This window comes from Triplophysa dalaica, chromosome 6 (assembly GCF_015846415.1).
Source record: "Triplophysa dalaica isolate WHDGS20190420 chromosome 6, ASM1584641v1, whole genome shotgun sequence".
NCBI lineage: Eukaryota > Metazoa > Chordata > Actinopteri > Cypriniformes > Nemacheilidae > Triplophysa > Triplophysa dalaica.
This window is the reverse complement of record NC_079547.1, coordinates 15,424,336-15,444,467: the sequence shown is the minus strand read 5'-3', so window position 1 is coordinate 15,444,467 and position 20,132 is coordinate 15,424,336. Positions and strand designations below refer to the sequence as shown.

At 36.2% G+C, this 20,132-nt stretch overlaps 1 protein-coding gene across 1 annotated transcript in view; it reads left to right on the top strand.

Annotated features, from left to right (window-relative positions):
• Positions 1–20,132, top strand: part of negr1 (neuronal growth regulator 1) — a 108,384-nt gene that overhangs the window by 4,630 nt on the left and 83,622 nt on the right. Inside the window, exon 2 of the mRNA XM_056750396.1 lies at positions 14,949–15,187. Coding sequence (XP_056606374.1) covers positions 14,949–15,187 — 239 coding nt within the window. The remainder of the gene's footprint in view (positions 1–14,948; positions 15,188–20,132) is intronic.

The following is a 20,132-nucleotide window of genomic DNA, read 5'->3' as shown; positions in this document are numbered from 1 at the left end:
TCTATATGACAGATCGTTCTGATTCTAAATTTAAAAACACTTCTGATAAAAACAAAAGAAACCATCACAGAAATTAATGGTTTGATTTCCATTAAAATACCATCGTGAACCATTACCTTTTGGGATGAAAACCATTACAAAATTTTTGTGTTTGGGCATTATTCCAAAAAGATTAAATCAAGAGAATGGTGTGCGTTGTATTGATTTTAACACCAGCGAGAGATTACAGGACCTACAATGAGTATGCGCGTTCTCACACGCGCAGCTACAGACGGAATCCTGCCCTCCATCAATTGGCAATGGCGTTCCTCTGTGCATTTGCGATCGAGTTCAAAAGGTTGGGGTTTCTGGGAACGATTGCACCCCACCTGCAGTACCTCTGCGCCCCCCTGGTTGAGAACCACTGCTGTATTGTATCAGAGGTTTGCAAACGCCTGGTGGTTTGCGAGGGAATTGCAGGGGGTTTGTGAGATGGAACACTGTATAGACCGTAACATCAAACGTGCCTGCCTGCATTGCAGTTAACATCCGGTCGGTGTTGATTTATTGGTTTGGCTGCTGCCTAATGATATAACAATTAATGTTTTATTTAATTTATGTTAACATTCATTTATATTGTTATTTGATTGTTTAATCATTTATAGAATCATTTGATTGTATAATAATTGTATTAAATAAACAATTTGTTGAATGGTCCTATTTAGTCGCATTTAAAGAAGTTTAAAGAAAGCTTGATATCACAGTCTAAATGCTCCTGCTTTGAAACCGTCTATACCAGTGCATATACAAGTTGTTTCCATATTTTCCAAAGTTGCAAAGAAATGTTTTATAATAACATAAGTGAAGTAAAACACTACTGATAAAAACTTAGAAACCTTTCAATTGAATTATTAAAATATTTACTTTTGGAAAAGTTTGAAAATCCCTGTTGTAGATTTTATAAGATCTAAGGTGACTTACGGGGACGTTCAAAGTAAAGTACACAATTTGTTTGTATATAATTGAAGGACTGAAGTTATATATGTCTGAGAATTTTTTTTGAAAATTGTCATATTTAGATGAACATTTTTCTAAATATCTCTAAAACCCCATATTCTGTTTTGTTTGGTCTCAGCTAAGAATGTTGGCAGTGTTTCACAGCGCTGGGTCTGGTAGTTCTCAAAATGTTCAATGGCCATTGACCACATTGAGGTTACGTAACAGACCCAGATTTTCGGATGGATGGCAATAACAATTTTACTGTCACTCTTTGTGCGAAGCACAGTGCAGTATGATGTTGACAACGTTTGGAAATACATAAAAAAATAAAAACAGCAGATGCATGTGGCTCAAACTGACAAGCAAAAGTAGATCATGTGATGCCCCATTTATGGCCGCTGCATGATTTTGTCACTCGGGACGTTGAGATTGTTTTGTGCAAAAACAGTCAGCTGCATCTATTTTCACAGTTTCAAGCAAAGTTCTACCTACCTAGACTTTAAATGAACTGTCAACCATAGGTTCAATCAAAACATCAAAATGGAAAACTAATGAAAAATAAATGTTTGGAAAGTTCTACGCTTGACAGGTTTATTCAATAGCATCTACTGCCTGAGCGACACCTCGCTGGCGTGACAGTTTTGGACGTTCATAAATTGAACCAATTCTGGGCAGTTATCAGTGGCTAATTTAGTGGACCACAGTCTCAGAGAAGGAATTTGCAAGGTTGTCCAATTAGCGGTGAAAAGTGTTGGGTTGTGAGTGCATGTCAGCAGGGAAGAGAGGGCCAGTGGAGGCTTGTCATCAATCATCTCAACAGCTTTGCCTCTGCATTCCTGGCAGAGTGAAGGCCTTGCTCATACGGGGAATGCCATACCATCATCACAGACTGTCAGCTGTTAAGATGCCCATCATTTCTTCAGAACATTGTTCATGCATATCTAGCCTGGTTAGCACGTTACTTGGTTAAAGCGGGCGTAACACATGGGGTTTCTGCCAATCATATATTAATCTTTAGTACCTATTGAGTAGTATTGCATACTTCGTATCTTCAAAGAGTATTTAGTTTGATCACATTTATAAAAGATAGATACAGCTGTACGATTGTTTCCGAAAACATCCGGCGCGTGCGGGGGGAGGGGTAGGCTGAACCAACCAATTGTCAACAAAACACAGACTTCAGTTCTGTATATATCAGCTCCATATATCAAACGATCTCCAAATCCAGTGTAATATCCACTGTTTATATAACTTTCATCACCCAAATGCAGTGAACAAACAAACACCTGAACTTCGCGAACGTATGCTCAATGTCTCTCCTGCTTACAAGTGAAAATGACTTCTGCACATGCTCCTTCTCCTGCTCTCCTGTGGCCGTGCCGTGTGCTTTTCTGGGAGAATTGTCCAATAAGGGACTAAGAAAAGTTGTTACGAAACGGTTTTATATGTTCAAAATACTATGTTATACGCCTAACTCGTTTTTTGACAAGTTGACCATGTTAAGCATGAGATGACAGCACGTTTAACATCTTAAAGAAGTCAGAATGCATGGCACATCGTTGCAGGGCCTCTTTAATAGATTGCATAAGGTTGCATTTGTCAGAAGTAGATAGGATTGACATTGATTTGACATAATATTGCAATCTGGTGAGGTGCTTTATGAGAAGAGAGAAGCCCTGATAGCACATCTGGGAGACGTCTATTTGATGTCTGCATTTACATCTTTAAGACGTTCTATATTGTTTGCTCATCTGCAAAATGTCTCTGAGGTGTTTCTTGTTAGATGTTATAGACATCTAGAATTTGACTGGTAGATGTTTAGAATTGAGAATGTATGTAAAACTGCCTTTTCCGAGACGTTTATCTGATGTTTTTACACAGCAGATGTATTCCAGATCTTTAGCAGACGTCTTACAGACGTATCTGGGCTCATGATTCACAAAACCGATATGACATGAACAGTGCTGTTTCATTTGTAATATTTACTTACTACTTTACAACAAACTTTTACATCTTGAAAAGCCTGGATCACACTAACATCCTCAGTGTTTAAAGAGATAGTTCACCCCAAAATGAAAATCCTGTCAACACATACTCACCCTCAGGTTGTTCCAAACCTGTATACATTTCTTTGTTCTGCAAAATGCACAGGAAGATATTTGGAAGAATGTCAGTAACCACACAGATCTCATCCCCCATTTTCTACCACAGCAGGGAAAATGGGAGTCAATGACAGAATTTTCATTTCTTTGGTGAACTATACCTTTAAAAAAGACATTCATTAAATTGTGGAACAAGGGAGATGCCCAAATCCCAATTATTTTAGTGCTACGGTGAGGTGAGAGTATGTTTTAGTCATAAAAGCAGTCGCGCTCTTGCCATGGTTCGCACATTGTGTGTACAGTGGCAAAAAGCTTGCCTTATTGTGCCAGTTGGACAGCTTTTGTGTGCACGGCTATTACAGGAATGCCTCTGTTAATATGTTGTTATGTAAAAACCTACCAAGGTGTTTGAGTCTGTGACAGCAGAGGCTATCTAGTGCATGTCCATAGGGTGTGTTGCCATGGTTACCTTAGTAGGGTGTCATTTTCTGTATCGGGAACACAAGCACCACGAAAAAAGCTCTGAGAGTTTCTTGAATATACATCATGTTCGCTTTCTTAAAGATGTCTTGGCACATACACATTTTTAACAGATCTTTAGCTGATTCATCCTTCCTACTCTGTAGCATTTAAATTTTCCCCTACCGCCACATCGCAGCACCTTTCATAGTTCCTTTAAAGAAAACAGGCCCCCCTGTTGACTCTCATCTAGTATTGAAATGCTTTGCAATTGTTTCTCTATTTGACTACCAGCATGGTGGAACATATTCAGCGCTCGTCTATGGCACAGTGCTTTTACAACGAAGCTGGTTTGTTGTTAAAACGCTTTTGTATGTGAATGCATTAATGTTTTAATCGCACTGATTACATTTTAGTGTTACTAATCCCTTCGCTCTGTAGGCGCACCTGATTAAAGCATTCTCAAATGCACTAGTTACTCGTTGAATTTAAGTGCGCTTTCAAATCTCTGTTATGAATCAAAGACCTTTGTGGGACAGACGTTAAGCTGGGCGTAATCCCTGCCAAATGGTCTCAGAGAAAGCTTACCCAATGAGCTTCAGTCCTCACCAGAAATGGAAGAGTTTGTAAAGAAGAAGCGTTTATTAAATTCCTGTATTCATCCACCTAACGCATTCAGGTTTCTAAAGTCGCTTCTTTCTGCTCAATATTTTCTCTCTTACTTTAAACCTAGTTCATATTGGTTTGCCTTTTTATATTGTAACCCAGCAGTGAGTTGATTTTAAGCACTTTCAATACCGGCACAAAACCACTGTGAACGAGTTTTCTTCACTCTGCGTTTGAAGCGGCGAGATGATATCTCTGCAAAGAACACAGCTGGGGTGAATTGTAGAGCTTTTCCTATAGCCTAGTTCTTCCACTACATTAGGTGGCAAAGGGTGTGTTGGCTTATGAAAAATATGTCACTTAAGGAAGGCAGTGAGCAGAATTAGGTCATGCAAAATATGACAGGGTCCCACTGGACCCCCACATACATAATTTATCCCGTATTTGTAGTAGGAATTAGCATTAAAGTTGTTAGACACTTGCCTGTCTCTGTTGATTTATGCACGTACCTTCCATTTCGATAGGGTTGAAACCCCAGAACTGAAAGTTTAAAGGGATAGTTCACCCAAAAATGTGATGTCATTTTTCATGACAGAAAATTCTGTCATTATTTAATCACCCTCTTGTCATTGACTTACATTGGTTTTGGGTCCATACAATTGAAGGAAATGGTTACCGGTGTTGTTTGGTTATCAACATTCTTCAAAATAGCTTCTTTTTTGTTCTACAGAAGAAAGAAAGCATTACAGGTTTGAAATGATGAGGTTGGGTAAATGATGAAAGAATTTTCATCTTTCATCCCTTTATTGTTAAGAGGAATAGTTTGCACATGCTGTTTCAATTTAATGCAATGTACTTGTGTATTGCACTTTGCATTACAATGTTTCTTAAGCACTTTTAAAGAAAATTTCATTTCTTAGAATATTCATTAAAAAATTAAGTGTTAATGTTGAGCATGTCAAAGTTTCATGACAAGAATACTTGAACACATGATTATTGTAATGATAGATTTTATAACTGCTCCTTATTATTATGCTTCACACTAGAACTATAAAGGCAGTCAATTTGAACATTTTGAAAATTTGCAATGTAACTTTGTTGAAATAAAGCCCATGTAACTACACTACCCTGACTTTTCTTAAATAAATGTATATTTTATTCTAAAATTGTTGCTTTATTAAAATTACAAAACACAAAAGAGTTCTGAGTATTTCTACCTCGAACTGCCATGGCGGTCAAATTCATTCCAATTTCCTGCCATTGAAGATTTGCCCCACTGTTGCCTAGCAAGTTATTATCTGCCGTTTTTTTATGTTATTTCTAAGCTAAAATGTAGCTTACACTCAAAATGTCTGCATAAAAGAAATGCAGTTTTCTAAATAAGTTTGTTATCCCGCATTGGCGAATATTCTTTATAACTGTTCTTGACCTTGCTAATTTTATCATATGTCCATACATGTCTATGAAGGTATTTATTATGCAATGAAATGCATATTGTTAATATTTTATTACTTAATATATTCTAAAATTTGTTTTTATTTTACATCATTTTATCTTTGTAGTTAGCAGGCAACCCAATGAGTTCTGTGGTTTACGATGAAGTAATACATTTTTACATTTGTAAGAATTTCAATTTCGTGTCCGTATGTTATTAATGATCTTTATTCACACATTTTGATTTCAGTGGTGGGTGCGATTCGTGTGATCCAAATATAGCTCCTGAGTGTTGTAAAATACAAAAGTAAAAATATATTGAAATTATAATTTCGAAAATTTACAACATGTTTTTATCTAACAAAATATTCTGCATCAATCCATATTTGTTGCCATTTAGACTTTCAAAAACAACATTTTCACTGCGGTGAAAAAATATTGCTCTCCCTCTTCCCGGTGTCCTAAAACAGAACACTGGACACAAAACGAAGCGCACCAGACACACACCTCGGGTCCGGTCTCATAGCTTTTGCAAAATTATATTTAAAAATTTAAAAATGTATGTGGTTTGATGTGGTTGAGGAATTTGATGTTTTTTAGTGTGATAGCATTATAATATATGACAACAGACATTCAAAGCTTCATTCTATAATCTCAATAGTAGCTTGATTGAATGTAAATATTGCATGGCAAAAATGGGATTCAGTACACTCTAGTATGAGCGGTCAAAATGACTGCTACCGCCATTCTCTTAGTGATAGATTTCCGGGATTTCTAGTGTTAATAAAAGGTCAACACTCTAGAGCCTGATATATGGAAGAGACTCTTGCATCTCTTTCACTCTGGCTGTATGGCGTTTCACCAGCTCTAACCCGATATCTCCGAGATTGTCACAAAACCTTAGATTACAGAAAAGCCGCACCATCTAAAAGCAGAAAATGCCGCCGCACTCAGCTCAAATTGAATAGGCCTCTATCCGAAAATTGAGAATGTACTGAAGGTACATCAAAATGACACAAAAGCTAAACAGAGAATTTCACACACACCAGTAGCTGGAAGATAAAGTGTGCGCAGCATAGAGAGATAGACTGAATCTCTTTATTTAGTGTGCACATCATAGCGTAGATGACTGTTGTACTGTAAATAATTCAGGTGTTACAGGCCCGCAGCATTATGGGATAGCAGCAACACAGTTGACATTGCTGAATGCGGGACACGCTTTATATAGTATAGCCCAATATTTTTTTCAGTCTTTTTACAAATAGAGGAATGATTGTTTTCTTCAAAGAGCATTTGTAGAGCATACTAAAAAAACTCAGGAAAAGTCGCCAGACACGGTAAAAAGTCCATTTATGTTGTAAAGAGTCCTCTAAAATGATCTGCTTCTGGCAGAACACCTACTGTACTAGAATAAAATAAAGTATTGGTTGAAAAATGCTTTTTGTCCACTATAATGGTGTACTTACTGCGTCCACCAGGAAGTGCCCCAAACTTCAAATCATTTAAACTAGCATTAAAATATTATATTTACTATTTATCTTGGCTTTTCTGTCTTACATCCGACCTTAATTATTATCTTATTTTATTTTTCAATGTGTGTAAAAGAGAGATAGAAAATTGCACCTCACCATGAAATTAGCAATAATTGGAAAGATAAATTTGTCTGACTTAAACTGTATTCGGTCTAAATGCCCACAGGCAAATAGCAACAATCATGATTTGTTGAGAAACTGCGGCATATATAATTGATAATTGATGATAAATGATTTCTGCCAATTTTAGATTTAATGAAAATATGGCACACCATAATTTTTCCTCAATGATTTGCATGTGAAACGAATGAAACAGAGAATACCCAAATCAAGGCTGACTGTACAGAAAGACACTTGCTAAGAAGAGTATTGTTACCATCCTGAGAAGTGCCTTGGTGTAAATCAAAATGAAAACTTTGAATTTGTCCTTTGAGAGGTAACACTGTAATAACCATAACTATTAGCTATTTTGATGGTTCGGACTTGGAGCACAGATGGCTAGGGGAGGCTGAGATCCCTGGTGTATTATTTGATGTATTTTTGCTGGTTTGAATGGGTAATTGTGACACAGGAGATACAGTGTTCATTTGAAATAGCAGATGTTGAGATTATATTGTGCGTGTAAATGTGTGCGAGATTTTGAGGTAAATGGTACTTAGCTGCTAAATTTGGTTAGGTGTTTTTAATAAATGAATTGAAAATTATTTTTATATTGCAATAAACTCTTTCAGAAAGCATATCGAAGTTTGCGTGCTGTAAGGCAGAACTTTAAAAGCTTCTCCTCGTTCACTAATCTTTATTCGTTTTAGGCTATCGCTTGGTGTTTGGCAGCCACTGGCCTCAGTTTCCGTGTCCATGTATGTCCAGATGTAATTATCATCATTTCTCATGGCTATAAGGACACTTATGGGAACATCGCCAGGTGGTATTCAGCACATTAGAGAGTCCACTTTATAGCATGGCTTTGTTTTTTAATCTGTTGTTGAAAATGTGTGGCGCATTGTTAGACAAGATTTTGGATCAACTTAATCTTATTTTAATCCAAGGGTTTTACAAAAGAGTACCTATTTCACATTAGCGTTGTAGCAGTGTCAACAAACCGAGCATTTCATGGGTTCAACATAAAACATGTGTGTCATGAAAGGAAAGGGACCAAAAAATCTATATGGAATTACATATTTAGATGAAGATGTTGTCCTCATTTCCAATAATCTCTTGGTGATGCTGGCTTCAGAAATCTGAAGAATACAGTTTGAGTTTGGCATATAGTAATAATACAGTTATTACATGGTAATAGTCCATGTTTAAGTTAACTATATACACTTTGTCGTTGAAAAGTGCAATTGTCTGTTATACCAGTGTTTAAACCATAGCCAATACATGTGAAGTTGTTTACAAAGCTGATGGAACCGGCGAATGCAGAAACGTCGTTTGGAAACCATGCCATACTCTTCTGCAGGCAGGGGATGTGCGGGGCTGTGAGGACCGACCCAAACACAGAATTTACAGGGTGTGGTTGTAGTGGCTATGAGGCTGCTCAGGTAGCGGGAGAAGGATTGGTCATAGTTCACCCAAATATAATAGGTAAAATTTTAAATTCTGTCATCATTTACTCACATTACTTATAATATAAATATTATACTGTCACAAATTTCTTTGTTCTGCAAAACACAAAGGAAGATATTTGGAAGATTGTCAGTAACCAAACAGATCTCATCCCCCATTGACTCCCATAGTATTTATTTTCCCTACTATGGCGGTTAATGGGGGATGAGATCTGCTCGGTTACTGACAGTCTTCCAAATATCTTTCTTTGTGTTTAGCAGAAAAAAATACATTTATACAAGTTTGGAACGAGTTAATGGTGACAGGATTTTCATTTTTGGGTGAACTATCCCTTTAAGAGTGGTTCTAACACTGAAAAAATTTTAGAAACATTAATTGAAGGTTGAAAAACGACATATTGTTTCTTCTTTTTTTGCTTCATGGTTGCATAAATAAACGAAATAATGTTTCAAAAATGATAAGCTCAATTGTAAGGACATGGTGAATAAAAGGCTCTTTAGATTATAAAAAATAAGATAGCTAGATAGTTTCTTAGAAAAACCTTTGAGTAAATGTTTCCATTTCTTGCTCTTATTATGAGTAAATTATCTGTGCACGCTGTTCCATAAAAAATATTGTGTGCCCTTTAATATCTATTTAATCATAATAATGAAAATAACATGCTCCCTCTCTAAAACAACTTTCCATTTCTGCTGACCATGACAGAATGGACAGGGAAAATAACTAAACATATTTCAACCATCTGCTTGCCCGCTACCTCTAGAAACAAGTGCAGCAAACCAGAGATTGCTTGGAGGTTTCCTTCCCAAAACCCTGTTTTTATGCTTCAAGTACCTTTGTTATGGGCCCGCTGGCTTGAATTTCTTACACTTTGAAGGGAGATGAATATCAGAGAAGTTGTGGTTTTGTTTGCTTGAGTGGTTCAAAAATGTGAGGGTAGCACAAAAAGGATCTTGTTGGGATTGTTTATGTTTTAAAATATTTTTATGTACACTGTATATTACTAGGGTGTATTATTAAATGTGTTAGTTCAGAAAAATGAAAATAATACAATTTCATGCAAATATTTGTTCAGAGTGGGTTAATGATAGGTATACTTACAAAACAATTGTAGAATATTGTAAAAAGGCTAAAATAATAATTTGCTTTATTGCCCATGCAGCCCTAATAGGCAGGAAGTCAGATATTGTGACCCAGTCTGTGAAAACCAGATTAAAGGGGTCATATGCGCAGCAAAAAAAGAATATTTTTGTTTGTTTTAGATGTAATGCAATGTGTATACACGATTTAAAGGCGCGGTCTCCGATTTCTTTAGACGTTGTTGATGTTCAAATCACCAAAACAGACGCACCCATACCCCCTATCTCTCACCTTCGTCAGCGCTCGGCTCCACTATTGTCCGTCCTGTGCACTGTACACCTTACTGCTGATTGGCTAGAAGGTTGTTTTGGTACTCGGCCTTACTTTGTTAAACAAGCGTAATTAGGAAATATGGTCTTATATTCCTTTCAGGTGCCATTAAGGTTCAAAAACGCTGTGTTTCCACATACGGTGCATGTTTGGATCTCCGCTTTGCACTTTTGCCTCTCTGAAACGCGCAGATTTTTTACAAAAAAAGTCTTTGACAGGACCTTACTCAGTCAATATTAAAGATATCAAGGTGAATTTTTTTATATTACAGAATTTACGTTACAAATATTTCATATTTAATATAGCTTTGAAATATGTTTAAATATGAAGGGAAAGTGAATTGAGAATTGGTTTAAATTTTTTGTTGTAATAGCAGAAAATATGGGATATAAAAGTAAATTCAAGATTGTATTGCTATTTTTTGATCCTTTCACAAATTCAGCATTTCTTCATAGCCTTGCCAGTAAACATTTCCCTTTAAGTGAATCATTCAGCTGTAAAGAGTGATCAAAAGACTAACAAAAATCTGGGTCAATACAAATGAAAAGAAATAACAGTTTAGATTACAGAGAACAACATGTACATCTGGAGAAAATCATGTATAATTGGTGAAGCTAACTGTAGCCGGTGTTTAAAGGATGTACAGGTTCAGAGTGTTTATGACCTTCCTCGATCCATCGAAAGTGAAATCAGCGTTCTTACATTTTAAGCCAAAACACGTCAAACGCCTCATGAATCTGCTTGAATCATAAATCATGGTTTGAATCTCAAAACAGCGGATGAAGACCTAATCAGTGTTTCATGTTTGGAAGCCTCTGTGGTTTCGAAAAAGACCATGAGATGAAAAATCCCACCAAGGGTATGAAGAGCTTTGCCCTCATGAGCTTCACAGAGCTGTGCTCTGAAGTGATGAATAACGATGATTAAGGGAAATTTCAGGGAAAGAGGAAGAACAAACATGACTTGATTACGGTCTCTTCTTTGCTGTTTCAAGACTTGGAGAGCAGATGCTTATTTAAATTGCTAACAAAGCGCACTGGTTGGGAAACACACATTTGGATGCAGAATGCATAGGGCTGCGGCGGTTTTTGCGGTAACATTACTTTACAGAGCGAAGTTATGGTCAGCAGCATATGGTAATGTCACAAATATGATATAAAACATTTTGATTTGATCAACGCTGTTGAGAGTCAGCAAATGATGCATTATGAGCAAATTAAATTGACCTTTCCAGTCCTATTCAGTTTATGAGAAAAGTGACACAAATTAGTTGAAATTAATGCATTTGAATTAATGCCAAACAATTGTAAACTGATTTCAAAATAGCATGACCTCAAATTGCCCGCCAGACATAAGGGTAGGATTGTATATTTATTTACCCTCGTATTGTTCAAAACCTGACTCTTTCTTCTATGAAACACAAAAGAAGATATTTTGAGAATTTACTCAGTTGTGGTTTTGTTGCACTACAATAGACGTCAATGGGGTCCTATATTCTTTGGCTAACGTTCTTCACAATATATTTTGTGTTCTGCAAAAGAAAGGAAGTCATACACCTTTAGAATGACAAGAGAGCGAGTAAATGATGAACGAATTTAACATTTTGGGTGAACTATCCCTTTAATTGTAATAGATTCAAAGGAAACATTGCAACACTCTTTTATCTCTTCTAAAGTAACAGCAGCACAATAAAGTTTTAAAGGGATGCATCTCTATTGCCTCTCTTGAGCCCAGGCGCTTGCTTAATAATAGAGCAGCTAACCATAGGATTCTTTCTGCGTTTTGAGCGCAGGTGAGCAAGCGTTTTCATTAAATCCTATGAATGTTGAGCGTCACGCTCTCTGAGTGGATTGTAGTGTAGACAGCACTCCGGAGAGAAAGTGATGACTGCGGCCCAGGGTCCCAAAAATATTAAAGAACCAAAAACGCCGGACGACAGCCAATAGCTAAGAGGTTTAGACAAGCCGGATTGTTACATATGTTCCCTGCGGCGCAAGATTGACTTTACGTTTCCACAGGCGCTCGGGCTCTCCAGTTGTAAGCGCCATTGAGAAGTCCACTCACAACACTGCAGTGGAAACCTTTGTTGAATGTGGCTTGAAAGTTAAGAGGTATACACAGACACAGAGGTTGATTTGACCGGCTCATAAAATAAAAGTACGACAGAACGTACCAAAAATTAAGGTTATCTTAAAAAGGAATTTGTAAGATTATTAGGAACCCAACAACAGGGTAACGCTATACAGTAGCAGAATATATGAAAATAAGAAACACTTTATGAAACACTTTATGTACTATATATATCTTAGGGCTGTCAAACGATTAATCGTGATTAATTGCATTCAGAATAGTGTTGTCAAATGATTAATCGCGATTAATTGCGTGCAGAATAAAAGTTTGTATTTACATAATATATGTCTTTGTACTGTGCATATGAATTTTGCTTTTATTAAATCATACACATGCATGCATATATTTAATAAACATAAAAAATATATAAATTAATAAACATTTATACATTTTATGTTTATTTAAATAAAAATAAATATGTGTAAATATTTAAACATGTATGTGTACGTGCTCATTAATGCAAAATAAATATGCACAGTACACAGACATATATTATGTAAACACAAACTGTTATTCTGGATGAGATTAATTGGTTGAGAGCCCTAATCCAGAATAAAAGTTTGTGTTAATATACTGAATGTCTAGGTACTGTGCATATTAATTTTGTTTTTCTTAACACATACACATGGTTAGTAAATATTTACATGTGTTTAGTTTTATTTACCAATTTTAATTGTATATAAGTATTTATTATTTGTATGTTTTCTTAAATACTATAACTGCATGTATGTTTATGTTTTTTAAATACAAAATAAATATGCACATGCAAACACAAACTTTTAATCTGGAATATGGATGCTATCAATCGTTTGAAAACCCTAATATATCTATTTAAAGATAAATCAGTAGTAAATTGGTAGTTCAAAAACTAACACCTCCTGGGGAGTGCATGAGGTCAGCTTAATACCTTTTCTCACCTGTTCCTACCTGGCTGCACAAAGGAATTATAACACTCATAGAGATTTCTAGCCTACACCCCAGTGGTGACCACTTATGCTTTTGTGAGGAGGTATTGTAAAGTATGTCCGAGTAAATATCTGATGTGCTCTGACACCATCCGCCCTGCTGTTTTAGAGGTCAGGACTGACGATGAAACCTTCATATCAATAATCCTCACATGTAGAGCAGTCTGTCTGCTGAACTGCAAAAAGTCTATCTATAGGATACTGTAATGGAGCTTTAAAATATGTTTTTCCCCCAAATGATTATAAATGTATGTTTTTGTGAAATACTAGCCATCATCTGTTCAGGGTGTCGGAGGAAGGGTGTGTTTTTAAAATTAATTTACTATTAGTTTTCTTTAGTCTTAATGCACACATTAAATGTTGATTCGGTATTATTATAGCATTATGTATATAAATGAATAGTTTTTTCCTTGTTCTCTTTTAAAAATGTATTACAAATATTTTCTTTACTTGCCAAAGATTTCAGTCAATATTTTATTACATTTATTATTATAAATCCAATATGTAACCATGGTAATAAAATGATAAAACAATATAAATGGGCTAATGATTTAGCTCATGGGGCAGGTTCAGATTTTAATAGTTAATATTATGTTAATTAAAACAGCCTGAAGATATTTAAGTGGTGTGAATATCTAAGATGATCATAATAAAACATAAATTAATATTTTAATTGTTAATGTTGTACGATTGAGTTTGTTATTTGGGTTTTTTATTACCTTAATGCAGAGATACATTTTTAATAATATCTGTTCTGAATCACATCATTCTCCAGTGGGTTTTTTCCCATGCAGAACCGTCAAACTTTCTTACCAACACAAATAGTACTTTCTGCTTGCCACCCCTACAGAAATGTTTCCTCAACTGAACCCTCATCTTCAATCTTGTCACATCATTCTGTTTTTATTTTACCGTAAGCTCAAGTTTAAATATAAAATCCTGCTTTGTAACATCGATTGTATTCCCGTTTCTAGAGCGGCATGAGAACACAACAGTTTGCCAAGTTTTTTTTAAAACCAATAGACTGTGAGGAACCAAGCCAAGACCTGCAAGTTACTGACTGATACGCTGACCTCAGGTTCACCAGGAGCATCCTGTGTAAATAACCCTCAGCATAGAGCTCCCGCCACTTCTGACACGTAACAAATAGATGTTAGACATGGCACCAGACAGAACCAGGTTCCCAGGTTGTCTATTTTTTGTGTGGTTTATTTTGGCTTCTTTATTTCAAAGTCTTAGTTTTGACAGCAGAATTGCCAAAGATCATGCGTGAATCAATTTGAAAACCTTCTGTCGAGACATAAGATCTTGAAGAAAAGACGACCTTGAAACAAAATCAAAGGGATGCGGAGTGAGGAGATGCTTTAAATTGTATTGTTTTTGACAGTATCTTGTGTGCACAGACGCGGTGGAGTGACATGGATTGTATGATGCCTGATTTATTGGAGGAGTTGTAAAAACAATGTCAGTACAGCTGTCCCTTATATCTGACATAAAATGTAGATCTAAACCTGTTTTTTTTCTTTATTCCCCAAAGACATTGTTTTCTGGTTGTTTTTCTCGCTGCTGTATTTAAGGTCGCCTTATAAGTGATGAATGCAGGCTTTTTTCATTACAAACTGCTAAAAGATGGCAACTTTGATCCGATTGCAGGCTAATGCAGGCTGCATGTCCTTACAAGATGCAAACTAAAATTAAACATCACAACACCAATGATTATAAATTTGAATGAAGTCTTACACAGTTATCTCATGGCTTGATTTCAGATGTTACCTGTTGGATGGAATCTCAAAAGGAGCATGGTTAAACCGTTCCAGTATCATTTACGCAGGGAACGACAAGTGGTCGGGAGACCCTCGCGTGTCCATCATATCAAATGTGGTGGATAAACATGAATACAGCTTACAGATACAGAAAGTGGATGTAACGGACGAAGGGTTGTATACCTGCTCGATACAGAGCGAACGCAATCCACGCCCAAAACACATTCAGTTAATTGTAAAAGGTAAGTGCTACTGCATTACAGTTACAATGCTCATATTGTAAACATTGTATGTGAGAATTTTGGTTTAATAAGTGAACCAGAGTTTCTTTGTGGGGTCAGAAAATTTATGCTTAATTGAATATGTTGAAGTGTGCAAGTTTGCAAATAATTTGATATAAAAATAATGTATTCTAATCCATTCTGTTATGTAGAGAAAACTCATTCAAAGGATGATTTTCCCTAACATTGATCATTAGAAATTAAAAAGAAGATTATCAAAGTTTATTTTACGATCTGATCGGTCTAATATACCAACTTAATCAATGGTGTGAATTTGGAGCGGAATTATCTGTTTGTCCAACCATTAATACATGAGAGAAGTGTTTAGGAAACCTGTTTGATAACAAATATTATATTGGAATTCTGGTGCCACTACTAAATTGATAATTTAATGCATTTTAGTTCTTCATCAATATCTTTGTATCTGTATCAGTTATGTATCTTTGGATAGATTATGAAAGCTAGCCGTGCAGGGTCAGCTCAAATCGAATAAATGTGTTAAAATACATCCTTTGTAGAGTTTTAGTTGAAAATAAAAGATTCTTCTAAATAAAAATTGATCACCAAATACCAGTATGATCGGAATGGAAGATTTTTTTTTTTTTTTATATATGCATATGAGTTTATGTAAACGTATTATTATTTGTGATATAAAGTCATGCTGATTTACATCTATATTCATGAAGCTGTATTTCGACTTCAAAGGCACCGACCACGCTGTCAACATGTTTAGAATCTGGACGGCTAGAATAGGCTTTCAGATGTATATATGACTGCAATCTTCTTAAGAAAATGAAATGAATGGGTTACTAATGACCAAAATTATCAAACATTTAGTCATGTGCTCTATATCATCAAACATTGGTAGAAAATGTTTAACTATGCAAACAATGGTTCCAGCTCTTCTTATGCCCCTGTTTAAAGGAATTACTGTTTAAGATAAAAAAATTAAGTCTTTCTAAATTGTGTAAATTTATGCAAATTGTAGTATGTTTAAATTATAGGCTATGGGTAGCAGTTAAAAATATCTTGTGAAAATGACAGAAGGTATACTTAAACTCTCCAGCTGGTTCAATTGTGAGTTTTGTATTTAACTATGAGTTAATGATAAAGATTTGAATATGATAGTTAAGAGGTTTTATTGTTGATGAATTACCTTTTTCTCAACGGTAAAAAATAACGTTTTATATTGCAAAATGTCATTGAGTGGCTTTTTTATAGTTTGTTTACAATTTAGAACATTTAAAGAGAAGTGTGTTCAGCATTGTTTGGTCACAATTACATCTTTCCTCTATCTTCTGTCAACAACATAATTACTAATTTTGTCCATGTGGAAAAAGTGCTTACATAGTAATTGTCAGTGGGGTGTCAGCAAATATATATTCTCTTTTTCTATTGAGGGAAACCCCTAATCTACCAATTTGCTAGCTTGGCCTGTTATTGTTAGATATCTTTCTACACAACTCCCTGACCGAATTTGACAGGAAAATACTCTACAAATGTCATTCTTTGAAGAAATGAACAATTTTCAGGTACAAATATTGGCATAAGATTAATACTTTGGTGAGTTAAGCTCTTTTAAATGACTTGCATATGAGTGCATCTACTGTATTTGTGTGGATTTGTGTGTGTGTTTTGACTTACTGTTAAGTAAATAACCACTTTCAGTTAAATTTTTCTCAGGTAATTATAATAAATGACAGCAGAGGTGAGATGTTCTGTCTTTACCCTGTTTTACTGTAGAAAATTTGGACAAAAGTCACCCTTTTCCCTTTTTCAGCCATGAACATTAGACGTTCTCTCATCCAAACTCAAGTGGTGCCACCTGGAACCCTTTTTGTAAACAGTAGAAGGCGTTCCCATACGGGCTCTTATTGGAAGATTTTCCTTACAATTCGGGTCACTGTTGTACAAAAATTATATTTATCCAGTTTTGGGTAAGGCTGAAATAAAAATCACTCAGAGAACAGTCTTTGATCATTGAGTCTTGCAAGAAGATCATCTGACAAACATTACAGAAGGTTCTGCAGTGAGAAGACAAAAGGAAGTGGAATCACACTATATTTATACCAGGGTCGTGCACAGAACCTTCGAGGGAAATGTGCTGAAACTGAAAAAAGGGCACACCCCTTGTAATTGGTTACATCTTAATGACAAATTAAATCAAACAAAATAGTAGTCTAAAAAGCTTTATACTTATTAACTATTAATAACAGGTAGTCTAACATGTAGGAAATATACAGAAATGGAATGAAGTTCTCAAACAATTTACAGTCTTTAATTCTAAAGTAAACACAGAAGAATACTCATTAAAGCTACAAAACACATTCATTTTTCTTTCTTTTGTTCTTAGATTAATATTAGTGACAGGAGTCAGAGCAGCAGGTTAAGCCCTGCATCTAAAACTGTGCGTAAGACACGAGCTGCGCCGCTTTCTCAAGTCAAATTATCTGTGCCGACGCGCCTAGAAAAATGTGCTCCATGTCACATTTAAAATAACGAATTTACGCGCGCCAAAGACACGAAATGTGAATCGCCCCTTAAAGAGTAAATATTACAATGTCCTTAAAATGATATTATTTAGTGTGTAATTTTACTGTATCTGAATGTAAGCAGTCTTCCAAGTTGTAAAGCCAAAAGTGAACGAATGACAAAGTTATTTGCTTAGGAAAAAGGATTTGACTCTGAATTCCAGTTCCGGGTCAACTTTGCGTCACTCCGTGTAATGCCCGCCTATGTTCCATTTGCGACACTGCAGGCGCTAGACCAATCACAGGAGAATAGACCATCTGACCAATCAGATCAGAGTATGCCGACAGAAAGGAGGGGATTAGACAGATGAATCGCAGAAAGAATCATTTGAGGGTCAGTCAAGAAGTAAGGTAACAATAACTTACCATTATCAGAAGTCTTTTTACACCCTGTATGTACGTAAAATTGTTGTTGGACACTCCATAAACCAGCGGGGAATAGAGACATGACAGGAGAGGCACGACAATGGGAGGAAAGTTGGTCATTTTTATTCATTCTTTTATTTATTGACCTTACACTCAAAACGACACATTTAAATGTAAGCCTTGCATAAAACAACATCAGACTGCGAAGACAATGTCACATGGAACCATAGTAGCCTTCTAGAATGATTTCACGTCAGATTGTTAAATGAAGCGGCTTAAAAAAAATGATGTGGAGAGGAGTTAAGCGGGCGATAGCGGGTTATAAAAGTTACCAATGGATTAGGGTTGGGAGATGAACTATGGCTACAGTGAAACATCACGATGGACGCTGACATCTGCGGCATTTTAAAGTAAGCTGATAGAGCTGCGTAGAGACACATCTTTATACAGCATGAGCTGGACGGTTATCATTTCAGGCATCTGTACAGTGCGAGCTTCAGAGTTATAAAATGAGGCTTGATTTGACTCTTATTCTGATTTTATATTCTTTAAAAGAGTTCTTGTGAGGCGCGTCTACTTTATACAACGCGAGCTACACAGTTATAAAGTCAGGCTAGTCTGATCTGTCCAGTGCGAGGTTTTATCGGTTTTAGCCTTGTTCATATTTGTTTACAACGTGCAGCCCAACAATGTCATGTCTATCCCATTCATTCATCTTTTTGGGATGAGGAACCTGAGAGACATCTCCCGGGATGGCAAAGGGTTGTGGCTGGAAGACACAGTCGGTCTCAGGACACTGTGTTGAGAGACAGACTGGGGTCCTATGTGACACGCTCAGTGCCGAGCCGACACTAGCTGTGTCTCATTTCGTAAGGCTGCGTAGGTATCATCCTCTAAAGGAAGCGGTATATGGAGGATTCTCAACTTAGAATTAAATAAGACATCCTTCGTAGGACATACTGGCAGAAAAGGACACAAGAAGTACCATGTTTCTATGACAACACGTTGCACTCGCTCACCTGTCAAATGAATGAAATGATTTATACATGATTTTAAGAGGTAAAAAGTCAAAAAGAGTTAAACAAATGTACTAGTTTTTGCTTTACTGTTTTAAAACGTTTAAAATCACTAAACACTTATATTAGTAAACCTATATTCTAACTAGTGGTGGGCATAGATTATTTTTTTTCTTTTTAATCTTGGAATTAATCTAGATTAATCTAGATTAAAATGGCTCATTTGAATTCTGCCGAAGGCATTCAGAATATGTGTGCTACCCAAATAATGACTAAAAGTAAGTCTTTGAGAACGGGTTTCTCCAGCCAGGTGGCGCATTAGACCAGGGGCTCATCTCCTGTTTCCAAAATGCATCACAAACTGTTTGAGAAAGCTGTTCTACTATGATAATTGGTGATGAAAATTAAATTATGTTCAATAAGATGAACTTGTGTTTACTTCCGCATTAGCTAAGGGATGATTTGCGTTTAGGTGGTACTTGAGACTGGAAGAGCTCCTACAGTACATTTACATTTAGTCATTTAGCAGACGCTTTTATCCAAAGCGACTTACAAAGAGTGAGGGAGCAACAAGCGATATGTCATACAGGAGCCATAATACATTAGATCTCAATACAAAGTTACTGGTTTCAACTAAAGCTAGACCACTACCTGTTGAGAGAAAGTGTTTTTTTTAAACCAATTCCGCATTGCACAAGGTGCAAACAACTTTAGTCTTGTCGATGTTTCTATTGGGAAGCTTCTTAAAAATTAATATTCCCTGAAGCAAACCCGGCGGCTTCACAGCTGCATCCATGTTAGCACGTCACGTTTGATGCGGTAATTTCACAGTAACGTTATGTTGTGTTCAGACCAAACGCAAATGGCGTGTCAAGCGCGAGTGATTTATGTGTTAATGCAAAGAGCCAATAGACCTACTTGCTGCGCGAATCGCGCGAATGAAGCCCTGGTTATGAGATGATGAGGCGGCTTCTGCTTCCGCGAATGACACGA